This window comes from Vulpes vulpes, chromosome 1 (assembly GCF_048418805.1).
Source record: "Vulpes vulpes isolate BD-2025 chromosome 1, VulVul3, whole genome shotgun sequence".
Classification (NCBI taxonomy): Eukaryota; Metazoa; Chordata; class Mammalia; order Carnivora; family Canidae; genus Vulpes; species Vulpes vulpes.
In genome coordinates, this window is record NC_132780.1 from 108846299 (window position 1) to 108867948 (window position 21650).

The following is a 21650-nucleotide window of genomic DNA, read 5'->3' on the forward strand; positions in this document are numbered from 1 at the left end:
GTAAGCCTGTTGCCTCCCAATCAATCAAACAAGCAAACTGTGTCCCTGTCTATATCTCACATATGCATTCACACACATTCCTTTACTCTTCAACTCATTTGAATGAAATAAATGTCAGTTCTTGGAGCTTCTAGTCTAATGGGAAGTAAAATAACTCAAAAATAATTTGAGAACAATAAAAATAATTAAGACAAGGATAAGCAAGAGCTCAGAGGGGTTTAAGAAGAGATCTAATAATAACAATAGGGACAGAATCAAGAGCAAGATTCATTTTGAGGGATTGCTAAGAACATATATGCTAGAGAATATAAAAGCCTTCAACTGGGAGGAGTGATATGAGCACAGACCTAGAAACTTGTAATTGCTGATATGTCAGGAAAGAGCCAAATAATCCAAATTGACTAAAGACCAGGACATTAGTAAAAGAAGCAAATGCAGGGATCCCTGGGTGGCTCAGCGGTTTGGCGCCTGCCTTTGGCCCAGGGCGCGATCCTGGAGTCCCGGGATCGAGTCCCACGTCGGGCTCCCGGCATGGAGCCTGCTTCTCCCTCCTCCTGTGTCTCTGCCTCTCTCTCTCTCTCTCTCTCTCTCTCATGGAGCCTGCTTCTCCCTCCTCCTGTGTCTCTGCCTCTCTCTCTCTCTCTCTCTCTGTCTATGATAAATAAATAAATAAATCTTTAAAAAAAAAAAAAAGAAGCAAATGATAGAAAATGCATGAATTCATCCAACAATTACTGTCTGTTATGCATACAGTATATAAAGGATTCATTCAATACGCTTAAAGGATATTGTTTAAAGATATTAAAAATGAAGTTAGCAAACACGAAAGCATTGGACACAGAGTTTGACATGTAATAACTAATGTACCTGAATGAAAATTTTTAGATAAGAAGTCAACAAGGTGCTTCACAGTCAAGCAGGAAAGACCCACAAAGTAAACATACATTCAAAAACACAAACATGTCTAAAACACAACAGGGACAGGATGCATAGAACAATTAAAGTTGAACATATGGAAGGGGTATATTAGAACACTCCAGACAAGGGGACTTCTGAACCAGACGTGAAGAATCCTGGGATGGTAATAAATAGAAGAAGAGGCTAGGGAGGCTTCCAGGGAGTTGAACTGTAGGAACTGAGAATTTTTTTTTAAATCAATTTGTAAATAATAAAGTCATTGACAATTTTGAGCAGAGAATAAATATAATCTGTCCATCCACCTATCTATCCAATTATTCATACAGTCTGTTAACATTAGTGTGTACACATTCCAGGAAAATATGCCAGGTTCTGAGAAACAAAAATCAGGAAAGCAGGTCCTTGCTTTCAAGAAACCTCTCTAGTCTATTAGGAAATGTGATCATGTCAGCAGTTCAATGCAGTTTAATAGGACATATATGAGCAAAAGCACTCGGAAGCAAAGAGTATAAATATCCACCTCAGACTAGAGTAGCTTCCAAAGTGGCATGGGTGACTGGCTTTCTAAGCAGTGGATGCCATCTAGGGAAACAAAAACACGAAGAATGAGGAGAGGGAAAAAAGCACATTGGGAAATACATATAACATGTTATTTGTTGTGTAGTTACGTTCTTTCTTTGCGGATGAGCAGATTACAAAGAGGTGAGGCCAGAAAAAAGAAAAAAACAGTTCCTAAAGTTTGTCTTATTAATGGGATTTTACATTTTAACCTAGAATCAATAATAATTCACAGGAGCATTTCAGACAAAAACAAAACAAAACAAAACACCAGAATGATTAGTTCTGTGTTTTACTGAGATCTCTAGTCTAAGAAAAACAAGAGGAGAGGTTGTTACTGAAGATACAAAGACCAGTTAGAGGCAGTTGCTATAATCCAGGGAAGGACTTGAACTTGACCATGAAGAACAGAACTTGAAGTAAGGATGGACAGAAGAGGACACATAAAAAGATGCAGATTCATAAAAAGAACTCATGGTTCTTGCTGAATTATAATTTGGTTGGAAATATAGGTCTAAACCTTCTCTATGTAAAGAAGTCCTTAGCACCAGTGGCCCAAAAACTACTACCCGAATTGCTTAGAAAAATGACTGTCACCCACAGTCTAACCATATCCATGGATTTTTGTTGTTTTAAACAGTTAGTAATCCATTTTTTGAGGCTCATGCTTAAAGTGTGTGGATTCTAAACTACTATTCCAGAGTGCAAAGATTCAGTTTGGTATTGACCTTATTTTGCAGAATTTACTTAGACACGTTTATTCAGTAATGTCACTTCTCTTTTTCTACATATTTCTACTATCTCCTGGTCAACAGACTAAGAAAGCAAAATCAGGATTCAACCACTGAAACATTCAATGACTCTGCATAAAAACCTAACAAATGCAGACTTTCCCAACCAGTTAACCAGGACACCTAACTGTTATTGATCTCCTTGGGATTCCAGTCAGGCACAAGCTCTTGGCAGCTGGGCTTGAGTCCTGAGCAGAGAAGTGGACTCTTCCATGACTTTGAAAAGGTTGAGAAGCTCAGAAATGAAGTATTAGGCATATGACACCTAAAGATTTTTTTGTCTGCTGGGATACGAAATCAATACTTAGAAATCTGTCACATTTCTATACACAGATAATGAAGTAGCAGAAAGAGAAATCAAGAAAACAATCCCAATTATAACTGCACTAAAATGAATAAAACACCTAAGTATACACTTAACCAAGGAAGTGAAAGACCTGGACTCGGAAAACTATAAAATGCTGATGAAAGAAACTGAAGATGACACAAAAAAATGGGAAGACATCCCATGCTCACGGATTGGGAGAAAAAAATGTTGTTAAAAAGTCAATACTATCCAAAGCAATCTACAGATTTAATGTAATCTGTAAAAAAAAATAATGTAATCTGTATCAAAATACCAACAACATTTTTCACAGAACTAGAACAAATAATCCTGGGATTCATATGGAACCACAAAAGACCCTGAAATAGCAAAGTAATCTTGAAAAAGAAGAAGAAAACTGGAGATATCAGAATCCTGGATTTCCAGATAGACTGCAAACTGAAGTAATCAAAATAGTATGGTATTGTTACAAAAATAAGACACACAGGGACGCCTGGGTGGCTCAGCAGTTGGGCGTCTGCCTTCGGCTCGGGGCGTGATTCCAGGATCCGGGATCGAATCCCACATCAGGCTTCTTGCATGGAGCCTGCTTCTCCCTCTGCCTAGGTCTCTATCTCTTTCTGTGTCTCATGAATAAATAAATAAATAAAATCTGGGAAAGCTAGACAGTCACATGCAGAAGGATGAAACTGGACCACTAGCTTACACCATAAACAAAAATAAACTCAAAATGGATAAAAGGCCTAAATGTGAAACCTGAAACCATAAAAATCCTAGAAGAGAAAACAGGCAGTAATTTCTCTGACACTGACTATAGCAACCTTTTTTCTAGATAGGTCTCTTGAGGCAAGGGGAACAATAGCAAAAATAAACTATTAGGATTACAGTAAAAGTAAATTAAAAGATTTGGGGGAGCCGGACTGGCTCAGCCAGTACCACATGAGACTCCTGATCTCAGGGGCATCAAGCCCCATGTTGGGCACAGAGCTTACAAAAACAAACAAACAAACAAACAAAAAACCTTCTGCAGAGGAAACAAAAAGACAACCTATGTAGTGGGAGAAGATATTTGCAAATGACATATCCGATAAGGGATTAGTATCCAAAAAGAAAGATAGGGGTTAGTATCTAAAATGTATTAAAAAAACGTAAATAACTTAACACCAAAAACCCCCCAAACAATCCAATTTAAAAAATCCATAAGACATGAACAGACATTTCACCAAAGACATGCAGATGGTCAACAGACACATGAAGAGATGCTCAACATCACTAATCATCAGGGAAATGCAAATCAAAACCACAATGAGGTATCACCTCACACCTGTCAGAAAGGCTAAAATTAAAAACATAAGAAACAAGTATTGGTGAGGATGTGGAGAAAAAGAAGCCCTCTTGCCCTACTGGTGGGAATGCAAACTGGTGCAGCCACTATGGAATACAGTATGGAAGTTTCTCAAAAAATTAAAATTAGAATTACCATATGCTTCAGAAATTCCCTTACTGGGTATTTACCCAAAGAATACAAAAACACTAATTTGAAAAGATATATGCATGCCTATGTAATTGTAGCATTATTTATAAGAGCCAAAATATGGAAGCAGCCCAAGGATCCATCAGTAGATGAAGGGATAAAGAAGATGTGGTATGTACGTACACTGGAATATTACTTAGCTATAAAAAGAATAAAACCTTGCCATTTGCAACAACATAGATAGATCTAGAGGTTTAATGCTAAACATAAGTCAGTCAGATAAAGGCAACACCATATGATTTTAGTCACATATGGAATTTAAGAAACAAAACAAATGAACAAAGGAAAAGGGAACAAAAACCTCTTAACATAGAGAACAAACTGGTGGTTATCAAAGATGTAAGTGGGGAGATTAAGTGAGACAGGTGATGGGGATTAAGAGAGCACTTATCTTAATGAGCACTGAGTAATGTATAGAATTGTGCAATCAGTATATTATAAACCTGAAACTAATAGAACATTCTACATTAATTATACTAGAATTATTATTTCAAAAAATAAAAATAAAATAATTTTTGCCTTCTTTCTGTTTTTATGAGGTCTAAGTACCAAAATTGCTTTTAGGAGTTTAACAAAATCTTTTGAAAATTAGCTTTTTCCCAATTTTAATTCAATCTTAACATCTTGCTCTGACAGTTACTTTGAAAAAAAAATTACAATACTCCCTAAGTTTAAAAATTGCTTTTTAAAAATCATAACCTGTTTGGCTGTTTTTGGAACTAACTCCTCAATGATTCTGTTTTTGGAAACAATTCTGCTCTTAAGTTTCAGGCACTGTTAGATCAAATGAACGCATTTTCACGTGGCTTCAATGTGTAGCAAGATAAATGACAGAAATGCCTCCATATGAGATCTAAGTTATGCAAAAATATAAACTAGTATTAGAGCATAAGGAAGATAAAAGAATTCAACCTTTTGAAAGGCTTCATCATTCATGCATTTGCTTGTTCATTCAATAAAATATTGTGAAATAAGGCAAAAACCCACAAAGAATATAAAGATGGTTTCTCCAATGATCTAATAAAAGAATCATTAATTTTGATGACTATGGAAATATGTCTAAGTTCCAGAAGGAGCTTTAAATTTGGCTCTCATCCCAAAAGTAAAATGTTAAAGAAAAATGAAACAGCTCTCTCAAGTAAGTAAGACAGGGGGGAAGGTTTAAAGGTTTGGGAGGTAAGACAGTATTTCATCTGTATTTCAAGATTATCCCATTTGATTTAATAGTGATTTCACTCATATAGCAGTTGGACTGCCATACGACAGAAATATCAGTCTCTTAAAGTCTATTGCTATAAATAAAGGGAAATAAAGAGGTCTCAAATGCATAATTCTTTGTGGCTTGAGGTGCCAGCAAAACAAAATCCTCTCTTAAAAAAAAAAAAAAAGTGTGAGCAATCTTTCCATTTTTTTTACTGACCTTTTGACAACTGGACAATTTCATAACTCACCAGAATTTTTTGGTTTTCAAAAAGAAATACCACATTTTGTCCTATAAATTTTCTTAAAATTTTAAGCTAAAGTAGATTTTGAAGGTTACCCACTGTTTGCATTAGGCTCAAAGTGTTAATATATGAGCTGTGACTTTAAGAAACCCCTCAGAAAAAAAAAAGAAAAAAGAAAAAAGAAACCCTCTCAGTTCAGACTCCCAGAATTGGGCAATGCCTTTCTGCTTTCAATGTTCCACAAATATTTAATTAGTGTACTTTTGGCTGTTATTCTAATTTAGATGAGGATGAACCTTTCCTTGTAATTTCGCATTTGTGAATGGATACAGGAGCATTATAAATAGCAAGATTTCTGGAACACAAAGTATTTCTCCCTTTAGTGCCAAACAATCGTTCAGAATACATTTTATTTAAGAAACACAGAAAGGGCTTTAATAATCCCAAAACCAAAAGTTATAAAGCTAAGCACTTAGCACTCTCTTAAAGAAGCTTAATATTTCATAAAGAAAAAAAAAAAAAAAGAAGCCCACTGTTCTGGCTAATTCACTGATGTCAAGGACTAAGACCATCAAAGTGTGTACCAACATTTTATAGGTCTCATTTCACTAGTTAATGTATAAATATAGACTTTTAACTAGGGGATGAAAACAGTAATCAGTGTGTAAGCAATCACTGTTCCTCCTTAACCATCAGACAGGGCTCTGCCTACGTTCAAGGACATTGTGAGGGTGCTCACCAAAGTTTCTGTCTGGGGAGGCAGTACCTAAAGGAAATCATCTTTATCTGCTATTTTGTGATAACATGATCCTCATTTCTGTATCTTGTTTACACACTTACTCTCTGTGTAATTATATAAAGAAAGCCTGAATTGGGGTGCCAAGGCTTTCTCTCCCACATAAATATCAGGTCTCAATCAACCTGACACATCACCTCCTCTGAGAAGCTGTCCCTGATTCATTCAATCATGAAACAACTGCTGCTCTCTCTGAGTTGTCAGAACAATTTATTCATGCCATTTTTTATAGTACCTATCCCTTTCTGCTTTCTATTGTGCATGTGCCTTAAGTGTGTAGTAAGTCATAAAGAGTTACCAGCATCTTACGTATCTTTGCTTCTTAGAACAAACTATACAACTCAATGAATGCTCATCAAGTAAATATAGTATAACTGATATTTGCTTTGCAATAACATAAAACTGTTCCGTTATTAAAGCATACTTTTGGTGGCTGAACAGAAAAATTAGCAATCAAAACACTCATCAAAAACCCACAAGTAGAGTCTCCAAGTATTTGAGTAAAATCTATACCATATGGAACTGGAGGCAGGACTAGGTCATTCTTCAAAAATGGATGCAGACTATAATGATCTGTACTTACTTGTCTCCAAAAAACTTTCTCCAGAATTCAGCAGCATCTGCTTTCGTGATACGAAAGTTATCTCCCTGGAACTGCCCATTGGGAAAGATTGCTTTGATTTCTGCCAGCATGTGACTGAAGATAAGGGACAGTTTTGTGAGATTTCGTCTGTAGACACAAGGGGGGGGGGGGGATGAAAAATAAATAAATATATGTGCAATTTTTAATGGGAATATATACTATGTACAGTATTAACATAGGTCTTGGTGGCTGATCATGAACCTCAACTTAATAATGCATCTAAAAACAATGTTCACACCAACTATACATGTAAATTCCTAAGAGGCTTTCAACTTTATTATTCACCCATGTGTTCATTTAACATAAACGTGAACAAGACAAAGTACATGATTTCAATGAGCTCACAGTTTAATGGGAAGATGCACGCCTGAAAAAATCATAATCAAATATAAACACTAAACACAAAAGGCAGGGTACTTCTACATGGGGACGCATAAGGAAAGATTTGTCATTAGAGGAAAATGGCGGAAGTTTAAGTAGTTTGACAGATGAAAGACTTGGAGGAAGAGGGGACGAGCGGAAGATGCTGGAGTGTAGAAACAGCTTCTATACAAAAGCACAGAGGGACGGAAGAGAACAATTTGTGTCATATCCAGGTTTAGCACAGCTGGAGAAGAGCAGAAGGTGATTGAAGGAAACAGCATGACATGAGATGAGAAACTTTGGTAGGGACAGGATATAAAGAGGCACCTGAAACAATGAACAAACTTCATCAAATAAGCTTTCTACTCCCATTAAGAAATATGAGTTTCTGGTGATGAGTTACAGATATGTGCATAATTCAGAAGCTCCTTGAGCAATTCTAATGCACTCCTCTTGTCAAGAGCTACTGCTAGAAGGAACGGGGAGCCCAAATGGATTTACAAAATGGAGCACATGATTGAATCTGTTTTAGAAAGAAAGATTTACGGTGGCAAGAAACAAATGGTTTGGAATGGAGGGAAAGCCAGGTGTCGTCTCCATTCTAATTACCATGGTTAAGTTCCAGAAATTCTGACAGGGTTTGAAACGTGATTCAAAACATGACTCGTACTTCAAAACACTACCACCACAGGCACTCCCCTCCTGCCATTTCCTAAGAAGTTTACAACATTATGTTAATGAGTCCAAAACTGCTAGTGCTAAACAGCAAAGAAGCAACTGAAACACAAAACACTGAAGAACTTTTCAGTTTTGAACTGACCTTCCTTCTTTACATTCCTGTTTACTCAGAATCACCAGAACTCAATAGGGACATATAGAACATCATTCTATTTTGAAGCGTCAGCTGCTTTTGTGGGTGTGTTGAGGGGTCAGGATGTGAGGATGGGAGGAGGAAGCAGTTGCTTTTGGACTAAAGTAAATACAGGGGATGATTAGTAGAGAAAGCCATCAAATCTGCAATGCATTTCAAACCTCATAGTGTTTCAATAGGCCTAGACACTGAGAGATGTGGTTCTCTGCCTCCTATTCTTCATTCACATATCTGTGTTAAAAGACCCTCAGATAATAGGCAGAAACATGTTAGGTACCTAGGAGATCATATAATATGCACCTGTCAATAAAGTCAATGAGTAGCACTCTTTCTAAAACATTTATTTATTTATTTATTTTAATTTTATTTATTTATGATAGTCACACAGAGAGAGAGAGAGAGGCAGAGACACAGGCAGAGGGAGAAGCAGGCTCCATGCACCGGGAGCCCGATGTGGGATTCGATCCCAGGTCTCCAGGATCGCGCCCTGGGCCAAAGACAGGCGCTAAACCGCTGCGCCACCCAGGGATCCCTCTAAAATATTTAGAAAAGAAGCCAATAACTTCTCATTGTAAGGTGAATACAGGATAAATGAGGGTACTCAAGAAAAAAAGTGGGAAAAGTAGGAACGAAAGGAAAGTAAGAGTATAATCTACACCTCAATGAATTCATCTGTATTGGAAAACCAAAACTGTACCAATTTCCATAATGATTATAACCTACGAGAAGATTTATGAGAAAGAAGAGTCAGGATTTTAGGCCATATTTTAATGCTTGACTGGCAACAATAAACAATCTGCAAAATCATTCTGGTTACACATAATGTGCCATTATTTTCTAAGATCCAGCCACACTTCCACACAATTCAGCCTAATCCAAATGTGAAAATTCTTTAGTTGAATCTTTGATCTTCTCACTTATGTCAGCACATCCTCATTTCGAGGATGGTAGATACAAGAAATTCAGTTGTAGGAAATGAAAACTGAACTATTGAACTACATCAAAGGGAAGAACTGTGGCCAGTATAAACTGCAACTGACTTCTGAAATCTGAGTTTAAGGAAGGGCAGAAAGTCCTTTTAGAAAATCTGCAACAAATTTATTTATATAATTAGGCAAAAGGGTTAACTGTCCACCAAACTTCCAATTGATACACACAGGAGAAAAAAGAAAAATCAAGATGGCTATAATTAGAGTAAACCAACTGTTTCTTATGTCTGAGTTGGTTGCTCTCCATCCTCTTATGTCTTTGTTCTTTAATCATAATCATATCCAAATGTTTTTCATTTTTATCTGTTAGATCTAAAGTCTGGAGAACAATGTCAGTGATTACCCATCTCAGCTATAGGATCCACTGGCTACAAGACACTATACCTCAAAGCAGAAATAGTAACATTTTATCTTTATAATTTGTAGTCTAGAAGCTCTAGTAATCACTACTACCTATTTAATTTCTTTTTAGTTATAAATTGTGTGAGAGGTGCCTGACTTTGGCTCAGGTCATGATCCCTAGGTCTTCAGGTCAAGCTTGGTATCAGGTTCCCTGCCCAAATAGATCACCACATTTGTTACTTTTACACTTTATAAAAGACTAAAGTTTCTTTAATCTTTAAAGAAACTCAAATTTAAGTTATTAAAAATATGTGAATGCAACAGTTTTGTTTACCTTAATTTTCAAATAGACCAGAATATAGATTTATTTTATGTCTAATTTGTAAACACATATAAATACCATACACGTGCAAACGATCACCTTGGAAATTCATTATTTAAAAGACCGATGTTTTTAAAGGTTGAAATCCACAAGATATGAAAAGACAAGACACCTAATCGTACTATCCAATGTCATTTAAATTATTGTCACAGTATATGGTGTTTGTCTTTTATATAGTTGTGGGGTTTGGTTTCGTTTGCCATTATTTTGTCATATATTATTGTGCTTTAATCCCCCTTTTCACTTCTTCTTTCTAAAATAACTTCCAATTTTGAAAACAAAATCCAAGAATATAGTCACCTCTAACCAATTAGACACAGAAGAAAGGCAACAACTATACATCTTTTTGGATGATATGTTTTATCCTATTATGAAATTTTTCCATACTTGGCCAATTTTTCCCTAAGCCCACTGCTGCTCACCATAACACCAAAAAGATGACTACTTAATAGAGGATTTGATAATTACTAATTAAGAATACATTTCTATCATTAAAACTCTCCTACTTCAAACAACTGAAGTAAAAAAACTTTGTCCACACTCAACAATCTTGTACACATAACTTTTATTAATTTTACAAAGAATTTGCAACACTTTCACATATAAGAGATACTTTATTTTACTAACTGCTACCATATGTCTATTCCCCCCAAAAAAACTACGCTATTTTTAAAAATTTTGTGAAGTTTTGTCTCTCCCTCTTTCCATGTCTCTCATGAATAAATAAATAAAATCTTAAAAAAAAAAAAAAAAAAAAGGATCCCGGGATGGCTCAGCAGTTTAGCGTCTGCCTTCAGTCCAGGGCATGATCCTGGAGACCCAGGATCGAGTCCCACATCGGGCTCCCTGCATGGGGCCTGCTTCTCCCTCTGCCTGTGTCTCTGCCTCTTTCTCTCTGTGTCTCTTATGAATAAATAAATAAAATATTTTAAAAATATTTTGTGAAGTTTTGTATAAAATTTTGTTATTTAAGAAATAATCCTCAGAATAGAAGTATCTTGAAGTATCAGGTAATCAAAAAGTAGCTTCCAGATGGCAATATTGGGTAAACCAGTAAAGAAATAAATAGTACAGGAAACTTGAAGAAGAGGAAGGTAAAGAGGGGGAGGAGGAAAGCTAGCTACATTATTTAAAAAACCATAAAATGCATCAGCTGTATCAAGAATATTGCCTATGATGAGGCACCTAGGTGGCTCAGTTGGTCAAGCATCTGACTCTTGATTTTGGCTCACTTCATAATCTCAGGGGCAAGAGATTGAGCCCCGTGTCGGGCTCTGTGCTGGGCGTGGAGCCTGCTTAAGATTCTCTCTCTGCCCCTCCCCACCCCTGCCTCACTTTCATGGACTTAGAAAAGAAAAGAAAAGAAAAGAAAAAAGAAAAGAAAAGAAAAGAAAAGAAAAGAAAAGCATATTGCCTACAAAGCAAGGAAGCAAGGTACCTCTTTCTACCCTGGATTCAGCTATTATTGTATTTCTTTAAAATGCTATGAATCAATTTATCCAAAAGTCAAGTTACATTACTGCACAGAATGTGAGGGTGAACCAGAGTGAATGAGCATGACTTCCAGAAATGATGGAGTTTCACTCCTCATGATAAGTTTCAGCAGCTTAAGGTGGCTACAGCCAAAATCATCAGAGACTGGGGGTACACACTGCTGGGGATGACACAATCCTACCCTTAATAAACTAGCACATCACATGGGAGAAAAAGACATGAATAGATTATCGGGGGCAACACACCAATTATAGCCATCATGGGATGATGAATTAAACTTGAAAAATGAATAAAAAATATATTAGGATTTGATGAGCAGCCACCACGAAATGTGGGAGACACATAAAGAATGTAATCTAATCATGATTGCATGTAGTCCTTGCATTTTCTCCATTCAAGAAACAGCTGTGTCATAAATCAAGGAAGAAATAAAAAGTTTTAAATGCTGAATTAGTGGAAAACTTCAAATGACACTCTATATCAGTAAGGTCCAAAGTTTGTGAGAATGTACTACCTTTGGTAGAAGAAACAGGAGACCATTTTTTATCCAAAAACTATTAATAATTCAATTCTCACATTTAAAAGGTAGAACATGCTCTTCTTAATCTTTACAAGGTGAAACAAATTCAACATAAAAAGAAAGGCAGGACATAAAGAATATAAACAGTGGCACTTAAAATGAGACTCACGTCCAGTTAAAGAGCAATTTCCATTCACTGTATTTCTGATGTAGTGCCCTCCAAGATAGGTTTAGAGAGTTACTTCACACTGTTTTTGACCTTGGGAACATTGTGAGTCCTAAGAAAGTGAGGAGACTAAGCTGATGTAAGCCTTGCCTTTCATTTCTCCCTCATGGGAATAAAGACTATTATTAAGATGGGTCCTGAGAGCCTCAAATAAAACAAGATCCTACCCATTCCCTGCCCAACTGCTTTCAGGTTTCCAATATTGCTAAGGGGAGCCAGAGGCAGTTACCAACAAAAACTCAGAGTCTACCCCAAGTCATAAGAAAAGTAAAGAGTGTGAGCAAAAACTAATCTGAGCAAGGGAAAGGGTTTTTCAAGTTGTTCTGTGTTACTTTTTAGGAACTGAACTGCTCACTTAAAAAGGAAGTTAGCAAACTATGTCAGTCCAAAAAATGCACTAAATTGGGTAACTAAGGAAGGTGTTTTTCCTTTGTTAAAGAACACATCATTTACCACTAACACGGCTGGGAAGGGCAAGCTCAAAACTGTGGCGGGGAAGGATGAACCCCAGACTTCCTTTGATCTCTCTCTGGTAAACTCTTGAATGTGTTGCCTGCAAAGGTCTACTAAGAAGAGCAAGACACTAGCTTGCTCAAAATAAGGATGCTGCTCTCCTAGTAAATGTATTTCTTCTCTAAAACAGTTTTAAATGGACAATTTATAAATGCCTTACTTAAACTTAACTCAAGCATGAACTATGTCTATTATGTTCAAATAGAATATCCTTTGTTCCCAGGTAACATTCAAAATACATTCTGCTGGGGCCGCCTGGGTGGCTCAGCGGTTGAGTGTCTGCCTTTGGCTCAGGGCGTGATCCTGGTTCAGGGATCAAGTCTCACATCAGGCTTCCTGCAAGAAGCCTGCTTCTCCCTCTGTCTATCCCTCTGCCTCTCTCTCTCTGTCTCTCATGAATAAATAAATAAAATATTTAAAATAAATAAATAAGTGTGTGTGTGTGTGTGTGTGTGTGTGTATTCTGCTTAATTTGTCAACTATCCTAACCTGAAGTTTGATAGTACTAGGTTCATATCCCTACTCTTGAACAAGTTACTTAACCGGTCTGTCTGCACCAGTTTCCTTACCTCTGAAATTTTAAATAAAAACGCCTGTCTCACAGAGTTGTCACACGTAAATAAGGCATGTCCATAAGAGCCCACCACATCAACTCTTAAAAACAATTAATAGAGTTATTATTAATTCTACCTACCACCTCTGTTTAAAAGTATAAGTATTTATCATTGATCTTTTTTCCATATCATTATTGTCCATTAAGCTGATGGCCATCTTAATAAGGCAAAAATCATCATTCTCACACTTTATTAAGATCACCAATTGTCAAAGGTAGCCCTTTAATTTCACAGCATACAATGGACAAGTATTCAATTCATCCATTCAGTCACTTATTCCACAAATCTTGGGTATCTATAGATACTAAGTTTGGTTTAGGCACAGATAATGCAAAGATGATGGCACAATCCTACTTTTAATGAATTTAGGGGGCTCAGACATCTCCAAAGGCACACAGGACAATGAAGTGGGAATAACTCTGAAAGAACCAGAGGTGGTAATCAGTGAGAGAGGCAGAGGAACTGACAATTTCTGGGGTGATGCAGAACTGACCAGAATGTGGCCCTGCAACAGGCAGGTACAGTAGGGTGAGTGCTACTTAAGCTAGGAATTCAGTTACTCCAAGGTTGAACAGGGTCATTTGTGTGCATCTTGAAATTTCCTATGACTATGACAGTTTGCATGAAGAAAAGGACAATCAACCTTATCTCAATATATTCAAGAAAGCCCCCCAAATAACTTGTTTAATGTCAGTTATTTTAACTTTGTGGCAATGCCCAAGTGGGATTAACAACATCTCTTTGGTGATTCCAACAGTTTTATAGGGAAAATCTATGAGAACCTACTACAGGATGATATGATTGTTAGTACTTTCAGTTGGTTTAAAAGCTTAACAATATTCACTTCAATAAAGAAAACTCTTTTGTCTTTAGTATGGGATGTCTTTTGACTAAACCTAATCTGTAACAAGTATCCTTTTGTAAAATAAATCTTAAAAATGTAGACCAGTCTATTACTTGAGAGAGAAAAAATCCATTCCTACATTCTTTTTAAGATAAAATACAATGAAAGTTCTAAGAACTAAGTGGAAAGTCATCATTATGAGTCATCTATATGAGATTCATATAGAAGTAATCAGAACACAGAACTTTGTTTTCTTTGTTAGGTACCCCCACCCCCAAAAGAAAAAGAAACATTAGAAGTTCAAACTATACTTCTGACCTGGGGTAATGTGATAAAAGACAAGTCTCATCAACAAGCAAAACCAAAGCTGACCCTGAAGGAATGCTTTTTCTTTTTCTTAATGTGGATTTTTAGTTCTTTGCAATTCCCTATAAGCCACTGTAAGAAAAAAAAAATTATACTGAAGTAGTAATCTGAATTATGTTGGTATTTATTGCTTCTAATGGAAAATTCTGAATTATCTTTCACTTGTTACACTCCCTATTCCACATTTTTATATTTCATTACCTTTGACACTTCATGGATGGCTTTTGTTCTGTTTTACTCAATAAAATAAGGTTTAAAATTGTCCTAAAATGGTATTTCCTTCAAGGATTTCTACTGTCCATAGGACAGAACTATTTTTCTGCCATTTCTTACACCACTGCTCTTTGCTCTCCTCCAGCTATCCAGTCTCCTCTTCCTGCTCCACACCTTGGGTTGATCCATCTGTTCCTCATCTCTGCCACAAAGCTCCTGTGCCACAGCCTGTTGAACCTTCACGTGCATCAATTTCCTGTAAAAGTACTCCCAGGGTACCTTTCTTGTACTTTCTCGATGTGATCTATCAGACACCACCTCCACCACTTCATATTACCTGCCGAGGGTTTCTCTGAAGAGCAGTGTGGTTATTTTATACACACACTGCATTTCACTTCCATCAGACCAAAACTCCCTTTTTAGATAACAGAAAGTCTTATACTTTTAAAAGCTTCTTATGCATAAGAGACATTCAATAAATGTTCATCTCAAGGATCATGGAAATATTTAGAGAACTATAAATGAGAACGTTTTTCCTGAACCCCAAACGGTGCTAATGAACAGCTAGGTAGGAGCAGTATATAAAAACAGTTAATAGAAATGCCACTTAGTAAAGCATCAACTCTCCAAATGTTGATGAAAAGAAAGTTTACCAAAAACTGCATTAAGAATTAAAAATCTGGGGCTTGACTATAAATTAGAGAAAAATGTTTGTTCTATGAGTTTTAAGATTCCTTTCTTCCCCTTTTCTCTAATTTCGTCATGAATGGAAATATAATACCAGCAAGCTAAAGGAAATTAGTGCTATATCCCCCATGGTAGTTTCCAGAACCTCAAGTAAAATAAACACATTTGTAGTATTTTCTGAGTAAGCATTACATAGTTTCTCATCACATTACCTGCTCCTAACAACTGTTACTTCTTTCTTTTGGCTCTGGAAATTTCCCTTATTGATAACCTTGTCCCATTTCAACCCTGCTCTCCTGAGCAAGTGAAAGAAAAAAGAGAATAAAGCTCATCTCTCTGGTACTCATATTGTGTGTTACCAGCAAAAGAAAGCAAAAATCACAAGATTTTTCCCCCCTATCTCTTCCCCTGGGGTCATTAATATTATCCTCATTCAAATGATTGGGAGAAATATGAACACCATTTTTCCAAGCAACTCTCATTTATTTTTGGTATAATCAGATGTGGATACCACATTCTAACACTCTGTATGTGTATGTACATGAGTTTACCACAGAGTAAATGAAGTGAAAAATAAAAAGGAAGATAAATAGTAATCCCACTACAGCTTTAGTTCTATTAAAAAGCTGACTACATTATAGATAAATAGAAAAAATTATAGGATTTACACACAAAGATATAAATAGGAGTAATCTCTGGTATTCTCGACATTCTTTTCTTTGAATTTTCCAATTTTCAACAAGAAACAAAAATGTCACCGAAGAGCTTTTCTACTGATGTTCTCAGGCAAATGTGCAACATACATGCAGAAAAATGTGCAGACTTCCACACCCACTGCAATGTCCCCATCTTGGGGCAGGCCCCACTGATATCCAGGCCACTCTGGCTCTCAAGTTGCACAGGTATCTACAGTGCAGTCCCCCCACGCCTTCTACTTGACCACTAATTCTCAATTTTCTAAAATGGATTAGCCTTTTGGCCACAGGACTGGTGTGCCAATGGCACACCAGTATTTTTCAAAATCCCGCTCTAAAAGAAGGCCTCAATTACAATTTCACAGTTTTAGAACATTAAGCAGGGAATACAAAGGTCAACAATTGAATAACAGCTAAGCAGAATAAGGAGTCATCTCAATCTGTTAGGTCTCATTATCCTTAAATCTCGTTGGTGATTTTATCTTTTTATCTCCTACCTTTATACTAGTCTCTTTAAAAAAAAAAAAAAAAGAAAAGAAAACATAATTCAAGTTGAGCTACTTTTAGCAACATAGTTCGATAGCTATACAGGCAAATGAGTACATCACATATATTCTTTGTCATCAAACAGCAGGAAAGTAGAAAGTAATTTCTAGTTACATATTACCAAGTGATTCAATTATCCACATTTTTTCTTCAGTTTACCAAATATATGATATGATATGTACATATGCTAATGATTTAAGAGAAAGAAGCTAGTTTAGAGGTCTACAGCCTCTCAGAGAAATACTAGGGTTCAGGGAGACATTTTTTCCCTTCCAAATGAAGAACAAAAACGTACAGCAATCATAGGAAAACATAGGAAATCATAGTTGTTAGCAGTATGATCTCTCTGGACCACCATAAACCTCTTAAACTTTCTGAACGTAGCAAAAACAGATACATTAAAACAAAAGTTTTTTTAGGTCTAAGATTTTCTTAAACTGATGAAAGTTAAATTGGATTCAACTTATTCTGCAGCTGAGTGGTGGTGATGGGACCTTCTTAGACAAGTGGTTTCTACATTTCCAGTAACAAGCCTCATTAAGGACATAGTCTAATATAGTGGAAGAAAGCATGGCACTGGTAGTGTAGGGTTCTAGACACAGCTCTACTGGTGTCATTGCTCCATGATATGAAAAAGGGCTGAAAACTTCTTATTCAAAAGGTTTTCCTCTATAAAATGAGGTGATTATGGGACCTCACAATATTCTATGAGTCTATCATCACTTTTATTCCAGCCAGTAGGAAGTGACTAGAAAGCCCTGGTACTACAAAGCCCATATGTTTCAAACAAAAACGGTGAATCCATTTCATAACCTGCAGTTATACAAAGTAGGAGATGCTATATAACCTCTTTAAGTTACAGACTTTCCTTAATATGCTTAGTCGGAGATTGCAGAAATCCTTAAATTAGGATTTGAAAACTCTAACACAGAAAAGTGAACTTATAATAAACATAAAAAAATCATTAGTTTATTTGGAAGCCTTAATTTTCATTCTGTTTTTTTACCATAATAGGCATCTCTGACATTTATCTTTTTTCAACAAGGAAAATCCTTGAAAAACATTGGCTTTCAAAAGAAAGAAAACCACAAAGCAGCAGCAATAACAACAAAAAAGGCAATTTTAAAACTCTATGTTTCATGTTAATGAATAGTAAACTCTAAGATATTGAAACCATATGAAAAATGTAGACTGCTAAAATAGAGTACACCCACTGTGAAACTTACAGTTTAAAATTTTAATTTTATTTATTTGTTCTTGGTAAGGAAATGTGCTAATATGTGTAGTAAGCAATGGATAATGGTGGGTCTAAGAACTTTAACTTTCATCTCAACCAAGCGTTTAGAAATGTCCACATTTAGGGAGACAACCATGTTTACCACAGATGGCTGATCAGTAATATGAATCAAATCCCTCTGTTTCAGTCTGATTGCAAATGGAATAACCCCCACATCAATAAAACTCCCTCAGATATTGGTTTTGGAGTAGAAAGACAAATAGATTTAACGTACCTACATTCTGAGGAACTAATATGACATTAGGGCAGTATATAACATTAGTTAAAAGCACCAGCTCCAGAGTCAAATTAACCTCAATTTGAGCTTAAATCATTTAGTAGCTGAATGACCTCAGGTACTAACCTATGCCCTCTAAGCTTTAGTTTCCTCACCTCTAAAATATAAATTATGAGAGTACTAATCTCACAAATTAGTGGAGAATTACAGATGGTCAAAAATTCTATGCCACTCCTCCTATTAGTAGTGTCTACTTCCCCTTCCTTTGAACCTAGGTTAGGCTATGCCTGGCCTTGATCAACAGAATGTGGTAGAAATGATGCTGTGTAAATTTTGAAGTTAGGCCCTAAGGGACCTGCAGTTTTTGCCTTTGCATATTGGAAAATGTTCTTGGAATTTAGCTGCCATGCTGTGAGGAAGCCCAAGCAGTCACACAGAAAAGCCCAATAGGCCCCCAGCTGTGAGGCAACAACACCTGCTAGGTATGTGAGAGAGGCCACTGGACCTTCCAGTTGAATCAACAATACCTGAGCAAATACCATATGAAATCAACCTACAAAATCACAACAAAGAACAATTGTTGCTATATTAAACCACTAAGTTTTGTAGTGGTTTGATACACAGAAGTAAATTACTGGCTTGGGAAACTGAGACAAAGCAAACATTTGATAAATGTTAATCATTATTACTAGTACTATTAAGTGTTACTAACTTATTATAATTGTTATCATTAGCAATAGTAGCAGTTGAAAGGATTGGACCCTCCTCTGTCAATATGATTAAGTAACGTGGATTTAAAAAAAAAAATCACATCATTTAAGAGTTGTATTCCTACCCAACAAAAATATTCTGACATACTAGAAATTATAAAGTTTACAACCTCTATATTTTCTGATACTAAAACCAACCAAGAGAGATTTTTTTAAGACAAAATCTAGACTACACTAATTGGAAAGCAGCGTACTCAGATTTGGATCAGAAGAAATTTACCACAGTTAATTTCCAAAACATATTTATCTACATAACCGAACTGTGAAAATACCATTAGGCTAATCCACTGATTTATACTGACAACTTAACTTCTACAAGTCTTAAATGCTCAAAGTAGAGAATCACCTTAGTATTATATGTATGTAAAATATAAGCAAAGACCTGAAATGTTTATACACTGCTTAGGAAGGTCTTTTAAATTGAGTTGCCATTTAAATTCCTTGTTTTCTGAAGATGACTTTACAGAACTAGATTTAACATATATCTAGGTAAGAAAGCATCCCGATTTTGACTTACGTAGTTCTATTCACTGGAGTCTCTGCTTGAAAGTCAAGCACTATTAATTATCCCTTACTTAACAACATTGAAGTATATACACTGATTTTTTTAAGCATATTCTTTTGGCTTTCAGCTGTACCCATACCATCACTGTAATGTCACTTGAGAAGACATTTAAAAATCCTGCTGAACAGGATTCCTGTACCTGTCTACCATGTAAAGGCTTTTAGTGAAATGGTTATTCAACGGATGTACTGCTATACCCAAAACTTGCAAAATTTAATTATCATACTAAGCATGAGAATCAATCATTATTCCTCTCCTGGAGATTCCTACCATTTAAAAACTTAATAGAAATAAGAAAATCCAAATATTTAAAAAGGAGAAACCATTTTTAATATTTCAGTTAAACATCAGAATGATGGGAGAAAGACTGTGATTTAACTTATGAAAATCTTATTTCATAAATACTTGAAATCAAGTATTTTTTAAGGAATCAAATATTAGGAGAGAAAGAAAAGCTACAAATAATCCAAAAACATGAGGCTAAAACAGCAGCACCAGTTAATCTTTTCATTTGCTGGTACATCTTACTCAGGATGCAGCTCCCTGCTTCTTTGAAAAGTCTAACTTGTTTGCACAAAGGTAAGTTCTCCCTGTTTTTTAGAATAATTTTATATGCATAGAAATTAGGATCTAGAGATAACAGATATATGGAGATATATATATGGAATTCCAGTGACTTTAAACAAAGCTATCCACTCAGTAAATATCTTTTGAGGCTCGACACTGATCTGCCACTAGTACTAGGCAGTGGGGATAATAAGATGAAAACCAGTTACACTCCTGCCCTCAAGGAGTTTATGATTTAAGTGAGTAATTCTGTATCAAAACACACAATTACAATACAGTATAACTGTGTAACTGAGGTGCATTCAGTATGCTTCAGGAACAGAGAAGCTAAAGGGAGAAAGTACTCAACCGTACTCAACCGTGGACCTCTTAGCAAGAGAGGCAGGGGAAAGGGAGAAGGACATGCCAGATGAAAGCAGCAAGCTTGGAAGACCAGCCTGTGTGTGGAGAGGAGGCTGGCAATGTGCCAGCCTGCAAAGTCAGAAGTAATCTGTCATCAGGGAAGAGGCTGACTGGGTCCCGAGGCCTTGCTACAGCTATGGAACTGCCTTCCTATCAGGGCCTGCCCTCTGTACTAGCACAGGCCCACCAGCAGCAAAGGCTGCTCAAGGATGCAGAGGTCTACATATCCGACCATGACTCCACCAGCATCTAAAGAGGGATTGAAAAAACAAAACAAAACAAGAAAACACCAAAACAGCCCATAAAATGCAAAGCCACTTTTAATAAAATGTAGTACAGGTGTAATTTAGTAAGTAGGAATTCTTAGATCTCTACCCCAATTCAAAAGCTTTTGTTGAAGATTTCTCGATGGTGATTTGAATTTTGAGGGTTTCTTCCTGGTGTCCTTGATGGAATATAATCTAGATTTAACAAATTGACAAAAGAAACAAAAGAAAACAATAGTGCACAGAGAGGAATGCAGCAGAAGCCCATGTCTTAGAAGCAGATGTTCCACTTTGGCAGACTCTCAGCCTCTGGTGTATTACCATTTGAAACAGACTCAGAGATCACATTGCTGATGCACATCTGAAAAGATGTGTTTCTATTTCAAAATACCACAGTAATTCCCCTACTTCCAGAAATGATTCATCAGATAAAAATTTAGTGAAGAAATACGTCCTTTTTCCATGATTTAAAATAGAATCCTGAGCGGAATATGGCCAACCCCAAACACAACATTATCAATAACCAATCAAGTACCGTGCCACCAGGTGACATTCTCATAGAGAATTCTCTGGATTCCCTTTTGGCAGAGGGAGCCTCTGCCAAAGCCCTCAAGAATAAGGCCCAAATGATTCCACTGAATGCACTGCAATCTGCTCTTTAAAAATGGACTGCAGTTAAGCAATACATTTTCCCATTAAGTTTTATGGAGCCTGATGTATTTCCTGTGTCAAAATCTGTCACAAAAATCTGTTTTGCAGACATCTGTTAGGTATAACACACATGTGAATATGGTACCACATGGAGATGTCTGCAAATAGCAATGTGTAGCCTAGCATTTGGTTTCCAATCAGAAAGAATTTCTAGTATTTTGGTTGGTGGATTTAATTTGG

The 21650-nt window shown here is 36.3% G+C and overlaps 1 protein-coding gene across 8 annotated transcripts in view; it reads right to left on the reverse strand.

Moving 5' to 3' along the window:
* CBLB (Cbl proto-oncogene B) overlaps window positions 1-21650 on the reverse strand; it is a 217111-nt gene that overhangs the window by 119617 nt on the left and 75844 nt on the right. For 6 of the 8 annotated variants that reach the window (XM_025989998.2, XM_025990002.2, XM_025989996.2 and 3 more), the window contains exon 4: window positions 6951-7097. The exons of the other annotated variants lie outside the window; for them this stretch is intronic. In XM_025989998.2, coding sequence (XP_025845783.1) covers window positions 6951-7097 — 147 coding nt within the window. The remainder of the gene's footprint in view (window positions 1-6950; window positions 7098-21650) is intronic. 8 annotated transcript variants of the gene reach the window in all.